The sequence below is a fragment of the Sus scrofa genome, chromosome 9 (genome assembly GCF_054392235.1).
Source record: "Sus scrofa isolate SSC_HxYL_T2T_F1_AM1 chromosome 9, Sscrofa_HxYL_maternal_Yorkshire_Landrace_v2.0, whole genome shotgun sequence".
NCBI classification, from domain to species: Eukaryota; Metazoa; Chordata; class Mammalia; order Artiodactyla; family Suidae; genus Sus; species Sus scrofa.
The window spans coordinates 26,548,922-26,571,597 of NC_139391.1; the positions used below are offsets into that span (position 1 = coordinate 26,548,922).

Below are 22,676 nucleotides of genomic sequence, written 5' to 3' on the forward strand. Positions count from 1 at the left end.
ATTTGAATGTACACAGTGAAACAAAGGATGGAGAGAAGAATGCTCGACAGAGGCTTCTCGATACTTCTTGCTGATGCTTTTTCTCCATGAACCAGGGTTTGCAGTCCTGGTTCTCAGCAGAGATACTGAGCAGAACTTACTGAGTCTCTGATAAAAGTGATGGGCAACGGGACACTGCGGAAGGGTGGTTGGTGAACTTCCCACGAGGCAACGTGGAGATCTTTAAGCCACAGCAGGTGGAGATGCGTAATTCCTCATCAGACGGAAAGTAGAAAGACTAATCCAAGTGAGCGCAGTAGCCCTTTTAGAGCCTCCGAGAAACACCTTTCTGTACGATGGCGCAGCAAACCTCAGAGCTACTGGGCTGCAAGGACTTGGGAAGCTTGTTTGTTTTATTTTAGGAAATAAGAAAAACCAAGTCAGGTAGGAAACAATAATAAACAAGTTGGGGGAACAATGTAATATGAATCTCCTCTCTGTGCCCTAATGACTCCGGGACAAGGAAACCTTCCCTGGCTGACTGCGGAGCCACGGGTGGACCTGCTTCGGGAGGCCTTGGCCGTCAGGAGGGTTGCCGGAGCCTCGGTTCTCCGAGACCAGGCTCTTGACCTGCTGCCGTTATCCTCGGCCCACTGAAATCCTCCAACTCCTGTGTGATGCCTTCCGCTGCGAAGGGCAGCAGACTCGAGCACTGCTCTGACTGCGAGCTTCTTTAGTAAGACAGCGTCCAAAGGATCTTCCATTGTGACTTCCATAGAGGAAGGGATGCTCTGACAGAGCCTGGTGGGGAGAGCTGAGTATTCAGAACAGGTTAATCCAGTTGCTTTGGAAGAGGTGGTCAGCAGAGTGTTCCTTGCTTATCAGAAGCTTACGAGACGGGCTGTTACCTAACTTCACAGAACGCAGAGGCTTCAAGTGCAGGACGTTTTGCCCCTCGGGATCCGAACGTGTGAATGACATCTGCCCTACGGGTGCTCGGAGCCAGAACACCTTCGCAGTGTGTTTTATTTATGTTGAAGAACATGTTTCAAAAACTCATTTTAACTTAGAGTTGTATGATGTCAGAATCGAGGCCATGTGCAAAGAGCATTCTGGCATTGATGGGAATCAGAGAATGGATGTTACAGACGGGTCTGTGGCATGACACCCAAGCATTCATTCAGAAACATTTAAGGCCGACTTAGAATATCAAAAAACTTATTCTAATTCCGATCGTGTAAATGGATCCTGTGTTTACATTTTATACAAAATTCTTAAAAATGACATCTGTGGACCTCGCTGTTTTTTTTCTTAGTTAATAATTCATTGCTGGTGAATAATCCTTAGGAGCCTCAAAGGTGATATATGGCTGTGAGGACAGTTGTTTGCCTGATCTAATTATTGTTTACCTAATCTAATTACATAAGCTGCCTCTGCCCCTCAGAATATTCACAAAAGCAGAGTTTTATTTGTGCTTCTGTGATGGTTTCTGAGATGAAAAGCTAAGGATAAATAGCCAGGTGCAATCGGTGTTTTAAATTATTCTTACTGCGTGATATTTATTACCATCGAATGGTAGTGTGACTTTGAAATGTCAATAACCTAAATAGTCAATTTTGCACCATTTTTATATCATCGTATCTGAAATATATTTTTCTCTTCTTTTTTTCCTATCCCCCAAAGCCTCAGCTTCTCTATAGGCTGTCCCTAATTTGTAGTGTGGAGTGCTAAAAGTGGATACATTATTTTAGGAGACCAGGAACTCTCTAAACCCAGTCACAGGTAATTCTTTAATTAGAATGAATAGAATTGGAGCCCATAACCTCTGTGCGTCTTCTGCATCCCTACTCTCTGAGCTGCAGTAGCATCTGTGATGTGCCAGATGTCACGCCAGGTCCCCATCTTTGAGGCATTCAGGGTCTCGTAAAAGGCAGTGAAGACAGAGGTTCCAAGAGGAAGACTAACCACAGTGAAGGCCCTTCCAGAAAAAGGGCCACAGTGAAGGCCCTTCCACACAGGCTCTGCCCTCTTGGGAGACACCATAATGCCTTACCTTTCTCATCGTTTCTGTCGAAGAAGCTTTGGAAAGTCTCAAGTTACAGTTTTCCCAGAGGTTCTTTGGCCACGGATCCCCTGGTCTGGAGCTTGAATAAAACAATCACACAGACAGTGATTTTGAAGAGGAAGCGCTCCCGTCCCCTTTTGTACCTTGTCTTGCAGGGTGTGGAGAACACAGGCCTGTGGGGACATGACAGCGTCCACGAATAGTCGTGGCTCCAGGAGGCTGATGTGGGTGTCTGGTCATACCTTTTTGCTGGCGACGACGTGTCATTAGGAAAGTTCAGTCCTCTGTTCACTGCTCTCTTAGAGGGAGGATTACTTTTTTTCCAAGTTTTCTTGAAGTTAATTGACAAGGTTGTGATCATTTGTGCTGTACAGCAGACTGGCCCGTCGTGCATATACACATATCCATTCTCTCCCCAGAATGAGGGGTCAGCCATGGCTTCATTAAAGGGGACAAACAGATCCTAAATGGCTACTGCCAGTAGACCGTCACTCTGTGGCTGTGTCTTCCTAATAACCCACTGCAAAGCCTCGAAGCCAGCCTCGTAACCCAGTGTTGTGGCTGGGATCATTGTGACAGCAGTGTCCATGTCTCATTTTACCAGGGGACAGGCAGAGACCCTCTGATACAGCAGTTTTTAAACTTTGGAGAAGTTACATGCCCCCTTGTAAATATATTTCTTATTGCTGTAGAGCCTCTCCTCAGATATATACACAACACTAAATAAAACCTCCGGGGTCATTGTGATCCGCATGCCCCAGCTTAAGGAGCTGTGTTCTGATCGCCGGGGCCAAGCCGCAGGGAGGCTCCCGTGGCCCTTGCGGAGAGCTGCTGCCTCCAGCACTAAGTCTCCACTGGATATTTACTTAGTGAAACCATGTTTGCACACTTTTGAGTGAATTGTCCCTTTTGAGTAACGTCATTTTCTCGAGTCAGACTGAAAAAGTCAATTAAGAGAGCGAGTGAGTGGCTGGTGGTAAGCTTGGAGCAATCAGGCAGCCAGCATCGACCGCTCTTCCCACTCTGGCCACCAGGCATGATTTTATCCCAGACCCAAGTCATTGTCCCTGTGCAGCTGGCCTCCCTGGAAGGCAAGGAGGATAGGCACACACCTGACCTGTAAGATGCTCAGTCCTGCTTTGTCGTCATCCTGGGAGACAGCTGGAAACATCCCGTCATAGGGCGGATCCTGTTGCATGTTCCTTTCTCTTGTGGAGGTTTCCTGTTCTGAGGACCCTCTCCTATCCAAGAATGAGCTAAGGGGTGGGGGTTGGGGGGTGGGTGGGATGGATACCAGGAGCCTTGTTCCCATGAGAACTAGTTTGTCTCTTAAAGGTGGATGATTGCACAGCTTTTTAAATGCAACCATGTTGGCTTCTTTTGCTTCTCTCTGGGATACACTGAAGATCTCTGAGGGTGAGAGTTTGCAATCCACTGCTGTATCGCAAGCCTCTGAAAAACAGTGACAGGCATGTAATAGGCATTCTGTAAATATTTGAACAAATGAACGTGCCATTAGAATAAATCCTGGTGTGTTGGCAACTGTGGTTTGATTTTACAACCCAAGTGGTCCTTTGTAGGACCGGGCGGGGGGCTCAGCCTCTTGGAGAGAGGAATAGTGCTGGTAATGACAAGGTTTCCACATGTAAGTAGTGACAGCTGCTGAGCTTTTTATAGAGTAAGTTGTGATCATTTTCCAAGTCCAATACAAGTTCACTGTTGCCTCTTAATGATGAGGGCAATTGAAATTAGAAAGGTCCTGGCCTTGGTAATTTCCCAGAATAACCTCTTGAAAAGGGAGGTTGATTGACATGTGCAGTGATGCATAATTGAGGCTTCCTCTGAGGCCACTAAGATGAGATGGCTCCTCCTAGGCAGGCATTGGCATTTTAGCCCTGTTTTTCCCCAGCAAAGTGAAACCTTTAAAAAAAAAGCCTGGCAAAGATGCTCTTGTGTCATTTGTGGAATGTGATAGATGTGAATCCGTGATTGGTTTGTTCTGCCTGCAGTAGATGAAATGTATTGTGTTTCTGGGTTCTCTTTTTAGCTCTAAAAACACTTTGTCCCTTAAAGCATGTGGTTTGATCCGTCACGGGTCTTCAAGTTCCTGCAAGTTCTAAGTTTCTCAAGCCTTGAGTGCTTTCCCCCTGCCCCACCAGAGGAGGGAGCTTCCGCAGTGTCACAAGTTTCCTGCAGAATCCAAAGCCATCAGCTCCTCTTTAGTAAGGTGCCTTTTTTCAAACACCCGAAACTCCAGTTCAGTGGCATTCTCTAAGGTGGTGTTTTCGGCATAAATTCTTTTTAAGTGACTACATTTCTTCAAAACATTTAAGAAAAGTATGTATGTCCTTTTTGCTGTGTCCTTTGGGAAGAACGATTGGTTTCTGTTCCACAGAGACTGAAGGATAAGAACCAATTATGGTCTTAGAAAATGACCTTCGAAAAAGCACAAGAACCTCACCAGCTCTGCATTTGGGTGGTTATCCCTGTTAGACTTCATAGTTCCACCCAAGTCAACTGTCCAGTTTCGACATTCCGGCCACGCTGACTTCCTCAAAGGAGGGTTGAGAAGGGTGAACATTCAGGCTGCGGTGTCTACAGATCAAAGTGAAACAGTGTTTTTGTTTGGCCGTGTTGGGTCCACCTAAATAAAATGTCTCTGAGTGATGAAAAATGTGTCTTAATATGTCTCTCTCTTCGGGGAAGGTGTAATGGAAGACGAGTCTGCAGTGTCTTGAGCCTCATTCCTCTGCTGGATACATAAAATTCAGTAGGCTTCATGGCACACAACGAAAAATCCAGCTGGCAGAAACTAAAGGAAAACAGTCCTTGATTATGGGCCCCCAGATTCTGGAATTTCTAAGGCAGAAATCACATGCTTTCTGATTGGGGATTGTTTGCCTGGACTCGGAGAGGAAGGGGTAGAGGCCGTCTGCTGCTCAATGTGGGTTGGCCTGCCTCCCTCTCTCAAGAAGGGGACGCCTTTGTACAATAGTCAATTAGCACAATTGACTGTTGTGGGTAGTAAGTCAGAGCTACACGAAATCTTAACACAGTGCCTGCTGGATAGTGAGTACTCCATATGTGCAGTGGTAGTTATGACTTCCTCCGGCTCCCCAGATCTTTCTTAAGGTGGCACCCCCAGCAATCTTGGACATTGGAGTAGTTGTCTATTTCTCCATAACACTTTACCACAAACATGGCATCTTAAAACAACCCATATTTATTTTGGGGTTTTCTGGGTTAGGATTCAGGAGTGACTGAGCTGGGTCCCCTGCCCAGGATCTGACACGGCTGCAGTCAAGGTGTGGACGGGGCTGCGCTCTCATCCGGAGACGCTACTGGGGAGGGAGCCACTTCCAAGCTCCCTTGGGTTATTGGCAGAATTCGATTGCCTGACGGCTTTTTCTGACCATTTCGCCCAAAGGGGCCTGGCTCGTGGGTTTCTCCAACATGACTGTTTATGTCATCAAGCCTATAGAAATATCTTTCACCTCAGGAAGGGCCTGGTCCCTCTTTCAAGGGTTTTAAATACACATGATACTCTCAGAATGCTCTCCCATTTGATTAACTCCAAATGACCCACTTCATGAGCTGAATTTCATCTGCAAAATCCCTTCACCTTTGCACTGTTCTGTTGCCCAGCAGTGAGTCACAGGTGCTGGCCCACTTGGAGAGGAATTGGCACAGGGTGTGAACATCCGAGGAATCACAGGGCCACCTTAGGGTCCACCTGTCTGGGAAGTTATCTGAAACCCCAGCCTCTCTGTCTCCGAGCCTGTGGTTTATTCTCCTCCACACCCTTCTGAGCCCCCCCTCCATCCCCAGTGCTGTCTTTGGGGCTCTTGTCACTGCTTCCCTGAATTCCTCTAACAGTCTTACTGTGTTGAACGCACCATCTATGCTCCTGTGAGTGGGCGTCTTGGGAAGCAGATCTAATTATACCAACCTCCCCCCAACCCCACCACCCCCACCACTTACAAATCCCTCAGGACTTTCCATGGATTTCAGGATAGAGAGCAAACTGGCAATTTAGGCCACGCAAGGTCCCACCTCCTGCCTACTGCTTCAGGCTCGTTCCTGCCCCCCTTCCTCCCGTCTTTGATGTGGCCACATGGACTAAAGGCCTTTCTGCTTCCTCAAGATTTCTCCTCTGTCCCAACCCCCTCTTACCTTCTATTCAGACGTCAGCTCCGTGTGGGTGGGAATGCGAAATGGCGCAGGCACTGTAGAAAAAGTATGGTAGGTGCTCAAAAAAATATCAAGTGTAGGATTGCGCATGATCTAGCTATTCCATGTCTGGGTATGTATTGGTCAGCTCAGGCTGCCGTGACAAAATGCCACAGGCTGGGAGGGTTGAACCACAGACATTTATTTTCTCAGAATTCTGGAGGCTAGAAGTCCAAGATTGAGGCTCCAGCCAATTTGGTTGCTGGTGAGGCCTCTTCCTGGCTTGCAGACAGCTGCCTTCTTATTATGTCTTTCCTTGGTGCCTGCATATGTGCTGAGGGGGCGTATCTCTCTTCTTAGAAGACTGCCGTCCTATGGGATTAGAATCCCACCCTTATGACCTCATTTAACCTTAATTACCTCCCAAAGACTCTGTCTCCAGTTACAGTCACATTTGGGGTTAGGGCTTCAACACATGAATTTGGGGGAGACACCCTAATTTGGGGGGAGTTCTGTCAATAGCAGGATGTAGAAAACCCAAAAGAAGTGAAAGTAGGGTTTTTGTGGGTTTTTTTTTTGTCTTTTTGCTATTTCTTTTTGCTCCCGTGGCATATGGAGGTTCCCAGGCTAGGGGTCGAATCGGAGCTGTAGCTGCTGGCCTACGTCAGAGCCACAGCAACACTGGATCCAAGCCGTGTCTGCAACCTACACCACAGCTCACGGCAACGCCGGATCGTTAACCCACTGAGCAAGGGCAGGGACCGAACCCGAAACCTCATGGTTCCCAGTCGGATTCGTTAACCACTGCGCCACGACAGGAACTCCGAAAGTAGGGTTTTAAAAAAGATTGTTGTACACCTATATTCATAGCACCATTAGTCACAACAGCCAAAAGGTGGAAGCAAAATGTCCATCGATGGATGAACAGATAGAGGATATACGGTACATAATACCTTCTTTAAAAAAGGTGCCACCACATGGTTGAAGCTTTTAGGGCATTGTGTGCAGTGAAATAAGCCAGTCACAAAAGAGACAAATAGGTATGATCCCACGTGTACGAGGTGAGATTCATAGAGACAGAAAGTAGCGTGGTGGTTGCCAGGGATAGAAGAAGAGAATAGAGAATTATTGCTTAGTAGGTAGAGTTTCAGTTTTGCAAGATGAAAAGAGTTCTGGAGACTGGTTGCATAACAATGCGTATGCACTTAGTACTGCTGAACTGACACTTAAAAATGGTTAAGATGATAACTTTTATATTATGTGTATTTTAGCACAGTAAGGAAAAAAAACTCCAGCGTCTCCTGCTGGAAGCTCTTGTGATCTCTCTGCTCCCCTAACCCCCATTCAGACATCCCTCTCGTGCAACACGATAGCACACTGCCCCGGTGCTCAGCGCACTGCAGTACCGCATGGCTTTCTCCTCTGACTCCCACCAGCCAGGGAGCCCCTTGAAGGCTGGACTGGTGCTTTCCTCATTCCTGTATCCCCATTACCGAGTCCAAGGCCTGACACCCAGACCCTAAGGAAATATTTATACTCTCATATTGGCCATGAGTATCTTCTGAGAATGCCTCGTGTGGACGAGAGCATCAGATCAAAAGGGAATGGTCCCCTCCCCCTGGCCCAACCCATTGTCCGTCTCCACCAGCACTCCCTCTGTTTTGCCCAGTTTAAGGTGCCATGTACAAGACATCCTCTGTTCCCTTCTCTCACTTTAGTGGCTGAGGGCTGAACTGGGAACCTTTCTGAAACACATGTAAGGAACTTTCCCGGATGGTGGCTTCTCCATCTGCACCCAGTCTAACTGATGTCCGAGCAGCCTCATTTCTTTTTCTAAGCTCTATCCTTGCCCAACCTCAATACTGAAGAAAGACCCTGGAGTCAGCGACAGAGACCTCAGTGGTTTCATGGATGGGGAACTTAAGTGTCTGAAGCAGGGCCCTGCAGTGACACCCTATCCTTGTGCCAGAGATGGAGAGCAGGACATGGTGCAGGCTTCACTACCCAGAGGAGAGGGAGGCTACCAGTTATCGGGGGAATGAACGTCAGGCTGGCTCATCAGTTACCTGGGAAACCAGCAGAGGGGCACACCCCTCACCGCCTGTCCCTTTGATATCACAGCAAAGATAGTTCTGATCTAAAGATTAGAACAGGAGTTCCCGTCGTGGCGCAGTGGTTAACGAATCCGACTAGGAACCGTGAGGTTGCGGGTTCAATCCCTCGCCTTGATCAGTGGGTTAATGATCCAGTGTTGCCATGAGCTATGCTGTAGGTCGCAGACACGGCTCGGATCCCACGTTGCTGTGGCTCTGGTGTAGGCCAGTGGCTACAGCTCTGATTAGACCCCTAGCCTGGAAACTCCATGTGCCGGGGGAGCAGCCCTAAAAAAGGCAAAAAGACCAATAAATAAATAAATAATAAAGATCAGAACAATCACTAATCACTGGGGCTGGGGACAAGTACACAGGCATTTACTGATGAGGCTCCACGATTAAGAGGGAAGGTCGGTCAGGTGAGTAAGGTGTGGTGGGGCAGGGAGAGCAAGAGAACAGCCATCTTGGGTGATCTGACCACACATAAGGGATCTAACGTGCACCACTGTATTTAAACACGGATGCCGTTGGAGTAAAAGAATGGCGACACCCGCTGTTTATGATGTGTGCCCAGCCAGGAAAGAGACTTAGTCTATGCTGCTTCCCCTGCGCCACAACCACCACCCTGATCACTCAGGGGTGGGGGCAGAACCTAGGAACGATGCTGGAGGCTGCTGACCTGGGCCAGGAGCTCTGTGTTTCTCTTGATAAAAACAAATTACAGTAGCGAACTGCAGAATGGAGAATGCATTAGTTCCGTTCTACCTCTTCTCCTCTCAAGGAAGTTCAGTGTTCCCATTCACCTTCTTGAAAGTGAGATTTTTAAAAATTGAGAGAGTTTCTGTTGTGGTGCAGTGGAAACGAATCTGACTAGTATCTGTGAGGATGCAGGTTTGATCCCTGGCTACGCTTAGTGGGTTGGGGATCCAGCGTTGCCATGAGCTGTGGTGTAGTTTGCAAATGTGGCTCAGATTCTGCATTGCTGTGGCTGTGGCGTGGGTTGGCAGTTGTGCTCCAATTTGACCCCAAGCCTGGAAACTTCCACACTTCCATATGCTACAGGCGAGGCCCTAAAAAGCAAGAAAAAAAAGAGAGAGAGAGAGAAGGGAGTTTCCCTTGTGGTTCAGTGGTAAGGAACCTGACTATCCATGAGGATGTGGGTTCAATCCCTGGCCTCCCTCAGTGGGTTAAGGATCTGGCGTTGCTGTGAGCTGTGGATCTGATTCAGCCCCTAGCCTGGAAATTTCCATGTGCCGCAGGTGCAGTCCTAAAAAAAAAAAAAAAAAAAAAAAAAAAAAAGGAGAGAGAGAGAGAGTGCAAGAGAAGGAACAAAAGCCCTCCAAATCCTCGGTGGTTCTCTGGAAACTACAGACCCCTCCAGGAGAGCAGAAGCAAATCAAATCCTGTGAATGAAGGAAAATCAAGATCTGTTTTCTAAGAACCCTGCTCAGCGTTTCAATGTGTCTTTTCTCAGGAGGAATAGAAAAACCAGAGAAGCTAAAGTGCTATCAAAAATCACTTCCAGGAATTCCCGTTGTGGCTCAGCGGCAATGAACCTGACTAGTAGCCATGAGGACACAGGTGCCATCCCTGGCCTTGCTCAGTGGGTTAAGGGTCAGGCGATGCCATGAGCTGTGGTATAGATTGCAGATGTGGCTCAGATCCCGAGTTGCTGTGGCTGTGGTGTAGGCCGGCAACTGTAGCTCTGATTCGACCCCTAGCCTGGGAACCTCTGCATGCCGAGGGTTCGGCTATAAAAAGACCAAAAAAAAAAGCACCCTTCCAAATCCCCAGGAATGTAATTCATGTCACCTCAGGAGGCCAAGAGTCCAGATAAAGCCTGAGCTTCCGTGGAAACAGAAGGGGATGGAAAAGGAAAGGTTCTGGTGGTGATTTCAGAGGTAAAGGGACCCAGAAAGATTTTAACATTCATGCATGCGGGCGTGTGTTCATTGTGAATATTAAAACTGTCTGTTACAAGGGAAGCATTGTTCAGCAAGGCGCCCTTGAGGCTCTTACCAAATCTTAAAGTACTTAATAAATTATCACCCCTTGAGATAAAGAAGGCTGCATTTTTTAAAGAAAGGAGAAAAAAATTGCCCCAAACTATGGCTACTGTAAATGGGAGCAGAAAAAAGAAAAAGAGTAAGCATTACACAGAATAAGGAAAGTCTAGACAGGCTGCCCAAAAGAATAGGATGAGGGCGTCATAAATAATTTAAAATTTTCCAGGAGCTGCATTAAAACAGTAAAATGAGCAGGTGAAATCAATGTTAGTAATTATTTTAACTAACCCAATATATCCAAATTCTCATTATTTCAACATGTAATCAACATGAGAAATATGGAGATAGTGCACATTAGGGGAACTAAGTCTTGAAGTCCAGTGTCTATTTCACCCTTACAGCCCCCTTCATTTCTGACTAGCCTCACTCAACCCACTCAAGGGTCACATGTGGCCAGTGGCTACCATATTGGACCGAGCAGGTCAAAACAGAGTGTTTCACCCACATCCGCGCCCATGTGATGGCCCACACGTTAATAGCATGTGTCTTTGCTAATGTCTTCCCTTTGGCCTCATGCTCTCTTCCTTTAAAGTCCAACTCCTTTTCTGAATATCGTCTGTCCCTTTTGTCAGAGAGAACTGGAAGCATATTCTCTGTTCTCTGAAACACAGCAAGTCTAGGTGTACATACCACCTGCTCACAAGGAGATGCCCATTAAATAGCGCCTTCCTTTTGTAGACCAAAATAAAATAAAATAAAATAAAATAAAATAAAATAAATAAATAAAATAAAGGCATAATGCGAGAGTTGTGAGTTAAGTTTTATTTGGGGCAAAATGAGGACTGCAGGAGTTCCCCTCGTGGTACAACGGAACTGAAGCCGACTAGGAACCATGAGGTTGCGGGTTCGATCCCTGGCCTTGCTCAGTGGGTTAAGGATCTGGCATTGCCATGAGTTGTGGTGTAGGTTGCAGACATGGCTTGGATCTGGCGTTGCTGTGGCTCTGGCGTAGGTGAGACCCCTAGCCTGGGGACCTCCATATGCTGCTGATGTGGCCCTAAAAGAACAAAAGAAAAAAAAAAAAAAAAAAGGAGGACTGCAGCCCAGGAAGCAGCATTTCAGAGAGCTCTGTGAAACTTCTCCAAAGAGGTAGGAGGGAAGGTTAGTGTTATATGGGATTTTAGTTAAGAGGGTGGGGTACATGCAGTCAAGCACACATTTTGGTAGAGGCTTGCTGCTAGTCACAAGGAGCAGACATCACCATGAGTGATTTTAATACTGTTCTAAGTATTAGGAGATGCAAGAATTGGGCTCATAAAATCTTCTGGAAATACTCTCTGAAGCCCTGTTCTGCCAGTTTTTACCGGAGCACAGAGGGCCCCATTATTAATCTTCACCCTAAACTTCTTTCAGGGGGTGTGGAAGGTCAGCAGCTGCAGCAGCTCAGATCTAACCCTTGCGGAGATAGATGACAAGTGCCAATTTGTGGCTGCAGCAGCTTTAATCTGAGTAAGCGTGGTGGCTGCTCCCCCATGCATTCTCTTTTTTTCTTTTTTTGGTTGTGCCCACAGCCTGTGGAAGTTCCCAGGCCAGGGATTGAACCCATGCCACAGCAGCCACCTGAGCCACCTCAGTGACCACAGTGGATCCTTAACCCACTGTGCCATAAGGGAACTCTCCCACACCCCACACGCACTTGCCTTAATTGTTATTTGGTTTGTTGTTTGCTTCTTGTCTTTGTTCTCCTCCTCCTTTGTTCTGTTAAACTCAGGCGTCCTGCCTTAGTGTCTTCATAATGAAACGTTGCAGGACTCTGTGAGCCTCCCAGTACAGATCCCTTGTGTCCCTCGTTTCTTGTTTGTAGGAAACAGGCTTCATTCAGCCTCCTGACCGCCCCTGAGTTCCAACAGGCAGATCCGAAGAGTCGCTTATCCAGAAAGGGAGGGAATGCAGAAACTAAGGAGGAGCCGCCGAGAATGATAGTGCAGCCCTGGGGCAAGTCCTGGTTCCTCCTCAAGGAACAGACAGAGCAAAACCCCTTTGAGTTCTTCGGTAGGAATTAAGGCCCTCATGAAGGTGGAGGATTGTGACTTTAGGCTGAGCACAAGTTTCCTGGAACACTGCCCCGTTACCTCCAACTGATCAGAAGAAAGTCTGTACACGCAGTGAAACATAAGAAAGACTCTGACTCCCTCTCCGAGTGATTCTCCCTTCGAAAACTCTCATGGATGAGCAGAATCTTTGCAGTTGGTTCTTGGATGTGAGTCCATGCCTTCTCCCCAGGTGGCCAGCCTTCTGGAGAAAACACGCTTTCTGTTCCTACCTGCACTTGTCTCTCGAGTATTGGCACGTAGCAGAACCTGAGGTCAGCAGCAGAGTAGACCTCCCCGGCCCAACTCAATCCGGCCAGTGCCAGCAGACCCAGATGAAGTGAGACCGGAGGGAGAGAGAAATGCGGGTGAAGATGTGTTTTGCACCCCTCTGAGCCCAATCAACCTGTGGGTGCTTGGGGTCATTCTTTCTCCTTCAACCAAGGCCTCAAAGACGAAGGGAAAGAAGGATGATGAGAGCGCACGGCAGAGTCCTTCCAAAAGGCTTTGCCCACGGATGAGCTGGCTACGTCCCAGCCGCTCACTGACCCCTGGAGGAAGGAGTACTCCCTGGGCCACCTTGGCAGGACCAGGCACTGGACAGCTCCACAGAGAAACCTCTGAAGCCAGAAGTGGAGAGGAACCTGGGATGGGATGGGCCAGCTTCTGACAGCTCCCTTTCCACACTCAGGGCCCTGTGGTGGAGGAGAAGCTTGCAATTCTGGAGTCAGAGAAGTGGAATCAAATCCTTACCTTCCTGGAGTTCCCGTTATGGCACAGCGGAAACAAATCCGACCAGGAACCACGAGGTTGCGGGTTCCCTGGCCTTGCTCAGTGGGTTAAGGATCTGGGGTTGCTGTGAGCTGTGGTGTAGGCTGCAGATATGGCCTGAATCTGGCATTGCTGTGGCTGTGGTATAGGCTGGCAGTTGTAGCTCCGACTGGACCCCTAGCTTGGGAACCTCCATATGCTGCAGGTGTGGCCCTAAGGGGGAAGAAAATCCTTACTTTCCTGCTCAGTCAGAACTATAGGACCTCAGTGAGCCTCAGGTCTTTCATCTGTAGAATGGGATAATAATACCTCACAGGCTTTTTTTTTGTTGTTTAACTTTTAATTTGGAAATAATTATAGATCCATAGGAAATTGCAAAAATAGTACAGGGGTCCCCTCTACTCCCCCAGCTTTCCCTAATGATAACATCCTCCATAATTATAGTATAGTATCAAAGTCAGGAAATTGACTTTGGTACAAGGCATGGCCTTTATTCAGCTTTCACCAGTTTTACGTGCATTTCTGTGTGTGTGTGTGTGCGTACATGTGCGCACACACAGTTCTATGCAATTTCCTCAAAGTGTGTGTGTGATCACCACCACAATCACGCAAAGGAAGAGCGCCATCCCTGAAAGAGACTCCTTCACGTGAGCTTATATACTCAGGCCCCCACAGACCCAGCCCTCGCCTCTGGCAACCAAGTTTCCACCTCTATAATTCTGTCATTTCTAGAATGCTACGTAAATGGAATCATACAGCTGTTGACCAAAAAAAAGAGAACAAAACCACAACCTAACTGTTAAGAATGATGGTTTATTCGGAGATCTTACTGAGGACTCTAGCCAGGGATGGCAGCTCTCAGGCAACTCTGAGGGACAGTTCTCAGAGATAAGGGAGGAGCCAGGATAGCCAGGAGTTTTTTGCTGGAAAGAAAACAACCACACGTGGTCAAATTTCAAAAGCTTACGGCTATCACAAAAAGCCAGACATCTCAAGTGAATGATTTTAGTGCTTTTCTATGTACAGGAAGAGGCTGGGGTTTGGGCTCATTGAAATTTTTCTTTGATATGCATCTGAACTTTTCTAGGGCCAGTGTCCTGTTTTTCTCCTTCCTGAATTTTCCTCAGGGTGCACCCAGGGACAGCTGCAATGGCTGATGGCTTTCGGGCCAGGACACCCTTTGTTTATAGAAATGACAGGCAGCATGCTTTGTCCACACCGCATGTCATCTTTTGAATTGGCCTATTTTCACTCGGCAAAATGCCATCCAAGAAATTGTATATGTCGGTAGTTTGTTCCTTTTTATTGCTGAAGCATGTTCTGCACAAGCTTGTTTGAGGAGCCCACAGAACAGCACAAGGAGTTTTACGTGCATTTCTGCAAGAGCAAGAACAGTGCAGCACAGCAAGGCACTAGCTCAGTAAATGTCAGGTCTTATTTCCCAGAGGCTGATTCTGAGCTCCTGCTGAAGACGGACACCAGCTTAGGGAATGATTCCCCCTGCCTGTGAAGTCAGCCCCATCTCCGTCTGTCTTTCTGCTGGATAAGCCCTGGAGTCAGACTGCATCTGGTCCTCTCCTTCCTTCTAGAGCCAAAGTTAGGAGGGGCCAGAGATAGGAGAAGGCTGAGAAGGTAAGACCCCAGTTGCTGGATGCTGAGCCCAGGGATCTTTCCATTGTACTGCGCCTGCTTCCCGGCCTGCCTGCCGACTAGGCCAGGTGGCTCATCCCCCGCTTGGCCCCGAGGCAATCTTTATACAGCACATCAGCTGGGGAACTGGGCTTCCTACCAAGCGGGTGAGTCACCCCTGAGCACTGATCAGGTTTAGGCAGGGAGCCAAAGATGGTGGGCTTTTCCCCAGATGCAAAGCTTGTATGAGGCCAAAGTCTTCATGGCTTCAAACTCCACTCAGCTGCACATTGAGACTGGCTTCATTCATTCCCTCATTCATTCATTCAACAAAGGCTTTTCCAACTCCTACAGGGACCGATGGCGGATGGGGGGATACAAAGTTGAATCAACCAATAGGCTTCGACTTCATGGCATTTCCTGGGAAGGATGGTTACCAAACGGGAGGGGAGGGAGTCTTCATTCCATCTGCCATTTCACCTCTCGGAGCCCTCTGCCCAAGGAGGGGCTCCAATGAAACCCCGCTGACGTCTAACCCCTGTGCCCTGGATCTAACTCCTCCCCCAGACTGTCCCCCACTGGACCACGGGAACCCGGACAGAAGAAGGGAATTCATATTTGTTTAGCCCCTGTGGCATTAAAAATATATAGTCACTCACTAAATCTTCACACTCCATTGAGGAGACTCCCTTGGTTTCGGGGTGAAAGACATAGTCATGTGGTTAAGGGAAGGGTACTCAAGCCAAGATGCCTGGTTTCTGTCTCTGGGCTGCACAATGACTGCTGTGTGACTGGTTCCTGGCCCCAATGGGCCTTGGTTCCCTCCTCTGCAACATCTGTTGCGGTGTTTGGGGTAGATGAAAGAGATTGTCTAAAGACAGGTACCAAACACAGTGTGAGCACATAGAAAACACTTTTTTTTTTTTTCCCTTTTTGGCTTCCCCCCAGCAAATGGAGTTCCTGGGCCAGGGATCAGACCCCAGCTGCAGCTGCAACCTACACCAGCATCTGTGGCAATATTGGATCTTTAGCCCAGCACACCAGGGGTGGGGATCGAACCTATGTCCCAGTGCTCCAAAGACACAGCCCCTTGAGCCAGAGCAGGGACTCCAGAAAATACTTTTTAAAGAGACTTTGCCTTTTCTTTGTTCACAAAGTAAACCATGTTTGAAAACCAGAAAGTCCCAAGCTATTAGAGCATTACAGAAGGTACTGTGGCATATTGGGAAAGTTCACTTTGGGTATTTGATCAGAAATCTGGCGTGGCACTTGAGCTCTAGTACAAGGGATAACAGTGCTGAAGTCATTTAAAAGGTTTTTCTCTGTACTGATGTCTCCCTTTCAGGGCTGCTGGGAGGATTCAGTGAGACAATGCACTTGGCGCTGATAGGAGCTCTTCAAACAGTCGCTGTTTTTCTTCCTTCAAGAAGAAACTCCCTCTTTTATAGCTAAGTGCCAAGGTCTCACGCTGAGTTTCTTCACAGCATCGGATAGTGGGACCTCGGGCTGGGAAAGCCTCCTGGAAAGTGATTGCAAAGACCGGAAAAGCCCCTCCGCCTTTTCCATGAGGAGCCCGGAAGCCCACTCTTCATCCCCGGGTTTTGTCTCTGGGCGCCACGTGAGTGGCAGCGAAGACAGGGGAGTATTGTGAGAATGACGTAGGGTTTTCAAAAGTACTCAGGAATATCCCTGACTCAGAGAGCCCCCAAAGAGGAGCCAGATGGCCCCGTGGGCGTGAGCCTTCGAGCATTTGGAGCGGAGGCTGGAGAAACTTCGCGGGGAACCCCAGCCCCCAGGACTGCGCAAGCCTGGGTGGGCGCAGGGGAGACGGATGCCCTTCACCGCGTCCCCGCTGGGCATCGCCGCTCCTGTCCTCAAGCCTGAGCGCCTGCACACCCCTTCCCAGCCACTGACCGTTTCTACTCCCCCTTATTTTATTTTTAATAAAAAAATAAATAAAGATGATGCAAGCTACGCATGATTATATACTAACTTCAAAAACCAAATCAGACAAGACCGAAACACATGGAATGAAAGTCCTGCCTTCACGGCTCCCCCACCACCTCCCAAGCCCGTTCCCCCACTCGCGTGGGAGTCACGGTTACATCCTGAGGGTTGGTGCCCCTCCTCGCCCATGGTGAGACATCCTTCATCCAGCTGCGTTTCCCAATGGGCACCTGCCTTGCTCTGCCCACTTAAGGAGTCTGGGACTAAGTTGTCCAGGAAAGTGAAGAGCGTCATAAAACATACATTTTTCTTTTCTTTTTAAAAAATTTTATCGGCATATTGTTGACTTACAAAGTTAATTTCAGGTGTACAGCAAAGTAAGTCAATTATACATATACATACATTCATTCCTTTTCAGATTCTTTTCCCATATAGGTTACTATACAGTATAGGAGTAAATTTCCCTGTGCTATACAATAGGTCCTTATTACCCCCCTATTTTATACACAGTAGTGTGTGTGTGTGTACACATATATCAGTCCCAATTCCCTAATTTACCCATCACTCCTCTTTGATAAACATAAGTTTAGTTTTGAGATCTTTGAGTTTGTTTCTGCTTTATAAGTCCTATTGTATCATTTCTATTAGATTTCGCATGTTAGTGATTTTATATGATATTTGTCTTTCCCTGACTTACTTCACTTAGTATAATTTCTGGGTCCATCTATGCTGCTGCAAATGGCATTATCTTATGCTTTTCTATGGTTGAGTAATATTCCACTGTATATAAGTACCACATCTTTATCCAGTCCTCTGTAGGTGGACTTTTAGGTTGCTTCTACATCTTGGCTATTGTAAACAGTGCTGCAATGAACACTGGGATGCATGTATCTTTTCAAATTATGGTTTTCTCCAGATAAATGCCTAGGAGTGGGATTGCTTGATTATATATATGGTAGTTCTAATTTTAGGGTTTTTTTGTTTGTTTTTTGTTTTCCTTTTTCTAGGGCCGCTCCCCTGGTATATGAAGGTTCCCAGGCTAGGGGTCTAATCAGAGCTGTAGCCGCCGGCCTACACCACAGCCACAGCAACCCCAGATCTGAGCCGTGTCTGTGACCTACACCACAGCTCAGGGCAATGCCAGATCCTTAACCCACTGAGCAAGGCCAGGGATCGAACCTGCAACCTCATGGTTCCTGGTCGGATTTGTTAACCACTGAACTACGACGGGAACTCCCTAATTTTAGTTTTTAAAGGAAACTCCATACTGTTCTCCATAATGGTTGCTTTCATTCCCACCAAGTTAGACCTGAGTTCAAGTCACAGTGCCTCCACATATCAGGCTTAAGTTTAAGCAACCTCCTTTTCTTCATTTGTAAAGTTGAGGTAATAACACCAGTGCCTTTGAGTTGCTTTGAAAGGTGAATGTAACGATGCTGATGAGATGGAGGGCAGAGTGCCCTGTACCCATAGGGGCCTCACCTGGGTCCAGAGGAGCTCAAGCTATTCCGTTTTTTAAGGCTCTTGGATAGAAAATGGATAGCAAAACAATGTTACATAAATTGATGAAGAACTCAGATGTGTACATTTAATCAATTTTCATGTTTAGTACGCAAACACAAAGTAAGATAATTACAGGGATTCTAGAAAACATTAATTCAAGGGGTCTGAGGAGTCTGTGCCCAGAAATTAGACCCAAGTGTGTATAATGACTATCCTTTTGTCAGGAAATCTCTGTGATTATATTATACTCTTCTTGGGCATATCATCAATAGTTTAAATGTGCAGTCCTTTGTGAATGAGCTACCCACTTGACTCTTCCAGCTGCAGTAAACCTCCCTGGCACAGAACAAATGTTTCAGTAAACAGTAGCGATCCCTAATGTCAACATCATATCTCCCGTGAAGCTGAAACCACTTATTGCAGACGGAGTCTAAAACAGAGTGTATCAATCTGTACAGGCCACTTAATGCTGCTTTAACAAATAATTCCCCACTTTCAGTGTCTTTAATCAATAGATCTTGTGACTTTGACCAATCAATCTGAGTGAAAATGATGTGATCATTAAGAGCTAATGAATAGTACTCCAGGTTCCCTTTCCCTCTGCCCTGTCAACCAGCACTGTTCCAGGCAGTGACTACTATGTCAGTCTGGGTCCTGGATTCAGAAAAAAACATAAGTGAAGGTCATGGATGTATAGCGTGAACACCACTGATTAAAAACACTGAGAGTTGGGGCTTCTTTGTTACAGCAGCATTAACTTGCCTGTACTAATTGATACATTCTGTTCTAGACTCTCTATATTGTAATAGTTCTGTTTATATGTTCATCTATCCTCCTAACAGTGAACTTTTTAACAGCAAAGACTATGTGTTACTCATTTCTGATTCTGAAGCTCCCAACACAGTGCCAGCATGCACTCGTACATAAAAAAAATGAATCCTTATTAATTAAATGTTGACTGAATGAATAAACCTTACATGTAGTCTACTTGAGACATTGCTTCCTTCATGAATGACTTCATGATGTTGTCACATCTATGGAATAAGGTCTTTATGTTCCATTTTTTTCTCTTCTCCTGATCCTTTGGCACAAGAGATCATCTACTGCCACATCATAGATTATTCCCACATCTTCATCAACTTTCCAAATAATTCAGATATCTATTCATCCATCCACCACTTTATTCATTCATACAAATACACATTTATTCTGCAAATGTTGTCTTAGTGTCTGCTACGTGCCAGGCATTGTCTTGTAGGCTAGGGATACGAAAATGTATAAAATGTAGATCCCAGTCTAACAGAGGAAAACAAACAGATATGAAAAATGCATCATGTAACAAAAAAAATATTTCCACTAACACTGGGGATCTTTCCTTTTTTTTCTTATGAAAGAAAATCTGCAAGTTTGAAAAACCCTGCTGCATTCTAAATCTCTTGTTTTTCAGGCAAAGAAACTGATCACTTGCTGGGCCAGGAAGCAGCTCCTTGCCTAATGCCCTGCTGGGGGCCCTGGGATGCTTGAGAAACATAAGGAGCTAACCTGACCCAGCAGGGATCTGAGTTTGCCACTTGGGCTGTCTAGGTCTCCTTGCCCAGTACAGCACAGAGTTTGGGGGAAATTAAAAAGTGAAAGTCAAGGAGTTTCTGTCGTGGCGCAGCAGAAACGAATCTGACTAGGAACCATAAGGTTTCAGGTTTGATCCCTGGCCTCACTCAGTGGGTGAAGGATCTGGCATTGCCATGAGCTGTGGTGTAGGTGGCAGAGGAGGCTCAGATCCTTCGTTGTTGTGGTCGTGATGCAGGCCGGCAGCTGTAGCTCTGATTCGACCCTTAGCCTGGGAACTTTCATATGCCATGGGTGCAGCCCTAAAAAGCAAAACAAAAACAAAAACAAACACAAACACAAACAAACAAACAAAAATCGAAAGTCAAATCAAATAAACCTAGCGCCACCTCTAATGAAATGCTCCTGAGGGTATGACATTTTTCTCCTTGTGTATTAGCATCAGCTCATAGGAGGCCTGACAGTCCTAGGACCAGAATGCTGATGGTGGAGTCAACTGTGGGAACTCCTAGATGGTTTTCAAGGAAGAATTTCTAAAGGGAACATCTAGGGTAATGGCTGCAGGGTGTATGGCTTTCTTCTGATTGGCTGGTGATGAGGTAACAGGATGGAGTTCTAGGAATCTCAATAATCCTCAGCTTTCTGGTTCTGACAGGTCTGGAGTCTCAGCATGGAGTCACCATCCTCCACTTGCGTGGGGGCTTTCGTTCCTTTAGATCAGCTCGAAGATATGTATCAGAGTGTTCTGTATATCCCTTCAGGAAGACTCAGGACTCCGTTTTATCACTGTGCTGTTGTTTCCTGACTACTTTTCCTTTGTTTTTGCTTTCCTTCCCTTCCCTAATTAGTGACTGCTCGAATCTGCCCTTTGGAACTCAGGGAAGGTCTAGGAGGCCGAAGCTTTTGTTCCTTCCTACAAGCAAGAAGCAGAGGTAGGGGGTGGGATGCCAAAAGGCTCTTTCACCCAGGAGGTCCTGCTCCATTTCAGTAGGGAGCAAACCACATGCTCCTGATGTAGCAAGTAATTCTTCAGGCCAAAGAGAAACAACAGCACATCATTTCTATTCCAAAAAAGTCCTTGCGGGGCAAAGAACTAATCCCAAGGTCTCTGGGGCTACATGTTGTTTTTTTCCAAACAATTTTGCCTGGCTCAGTATGGGGTGTTCAATTTATAAAGCTGCTAAAAGAGGGGTGTGTTTGTGTGTGTGTGTTTAAAGAGCCGTGTCCTGGGTTTACCCATATGGCAGAAAAGCCTGTTATCAACAAACCTGAATTTAAAAGGAGGCCTGTGTCTGAATTAGTTCATAAGGTAAGTAATACAGACCAATCATCAGTGACTGAATCTTCACTGCCTCTCCCACACTTCCACCCACTAGGGGAGTTCTGTTTTGCTGGCTGGCTCCTGGGACCCTATTATTTAGGTCAGAATGATGGATAATGAAACTACGCAGAGAAGTGGATGGGCCTCATGTCTTCACCTCTGCACTGACAGAGAGGGATGGGGAAAGGAGGAGCCAGAAAAAGAAGCAAAAAAAAAAAAAAAAAAGGAAAAAAGAAGCATGTGTGGGTTGAGCTTATGAGTTTGGGAGACTTCAGGATAAGAGAGGGAGGGAGAGCTTGAGAGAAGCTGCCACACAGAAGGCACTAAGTGAGAGGGAAGGAGGGAGAGAAAAATTCCATCCAAAGATGGAAAGATAGACCAATAAATAAAAAGACAATGGAGTCCCCTGGTGGTTCAGTGGCTTAAGGATCTAACATTGTCACTGCTGTGGCTCAGGTTACTGCCATGGTTCTAGTTTGATCCCTGGTCCAGGAAGTTCTGCATGCCACAGGTGCAACAGAAAAAAACAAAAGCAAAAACAAAAAACAAACAAAAAAAAAACCCATTATAAGTACTAGAAAGAATTACTACATCAAACATGAGAAATTATTTACATCTACATGTTTAGTATTGTACCAGCAAAGGTTTTAAAATGTTAATACTCACTGCGCCGAAGGTTTTTATATCGTGATTCAAACAGTACAGACCTGATAGTTTCACTTCGAGGAATCCTCAAAATCCAAAGACTTAAACAAAATAATGCTTACGATGGTTTTATTTATAATAATAAAAACATTTGAAAGAACTAAACGGTCAATGTTAGCATGATTGGCTAAATTACAGTATATCTACTTGTTAGACTATGAGGCAGCATTAAAGGTGGCATTAATAATAGCCATTATCAAAAGAGGATGAAAAGATGAACATGGTCTAAAATTAACAGTTTTCTCTGAACTTTCTCATGGACCTCAAGGCCTTGATAATGCAAGAAATCATAGAATCTAAATTTTAAAAGAAATTGGAGGACTGGTTTCACCAAAAATGGTGGAGTAGAGAGCTCCAAGGATCCATTTTTCCACTGAAGAAAATATTAAGCTGGCAAAGCTGGCAGAATCATGAATGCAATTAAAAATTTTTAGGAATTAAAACCACTAGGGGAGTGCTTAATGAAGAAGAGGCTGCTAAGTTTTAATAACAGAATGTATGGTGTTTTTGCTTACCCAGCTACCACCCCACACTCCCTAGCTCGACCAGCAGCTATGGTGATGGAGGCTCATGCTCCTGATGGTACGGCTTTCTGGTACCAGAGTGAGCAATTCAGACCTTGTTATCAAAGAACTGTGCTGTGCATTTGGACCTGCCTGGTAGCTCCCTGAGAGACTGGCTCAGAGGCTTGCCTTTGTTTTGCCCCTTTGGAATTTTCTCAGGGCTGGAATGACCTCCTGGAAGCATTTGTCAAAAAGTACCTAATGGCATTATACTGCTGACTTCCACCTCGTGCAAGGGATGGGGAATAAGACAAGTAGCAGACAGGCC

General features: G+C 46.3%; 1 protein-coding gene and 1 long non-coding RNA gene across 3 annotated transcripts in view; one reads left to right on the plus strand and one right to left on the minus strand.

Moving 5' to 3' along the window:
• The window catches only part of PANX1 (pannexin 1), a 49,532-nt gene extending 44,814 nt beyond the window's left edge, over positions 1-4,718 (plus strand). For both annotated transcript variants that reach the window (XM_003482597.5, XM_084978341.1), the window contains one exon: positions 1-4,718. In XM_003482597.5, the coding sequence (XP_003482645.2) occupies positions 1-74 (74 nt within the window). In that variant the 3' untranslated portion in view covers positions 75-4,718.
• Positions 1,756-22,676, minus strand: part of LOC146399806 (uncharacterized) — a 27,218-nt gene continuing 6,297 nt past the window's right edge. The window contains exons 2-3 of the long non-coding RNA XR_014816722.1: positions 6,218-6,270; positions 1,756-4,856 (exon numbers count right to left, since the gene is read on the minus strand). This is a non-coding gene — a long non-coding RNA (uncharacterized LOC146399806). The remainder of the gene's footprint in view (positions 4,857-6,217; positions 6,271-22,676) is intronic.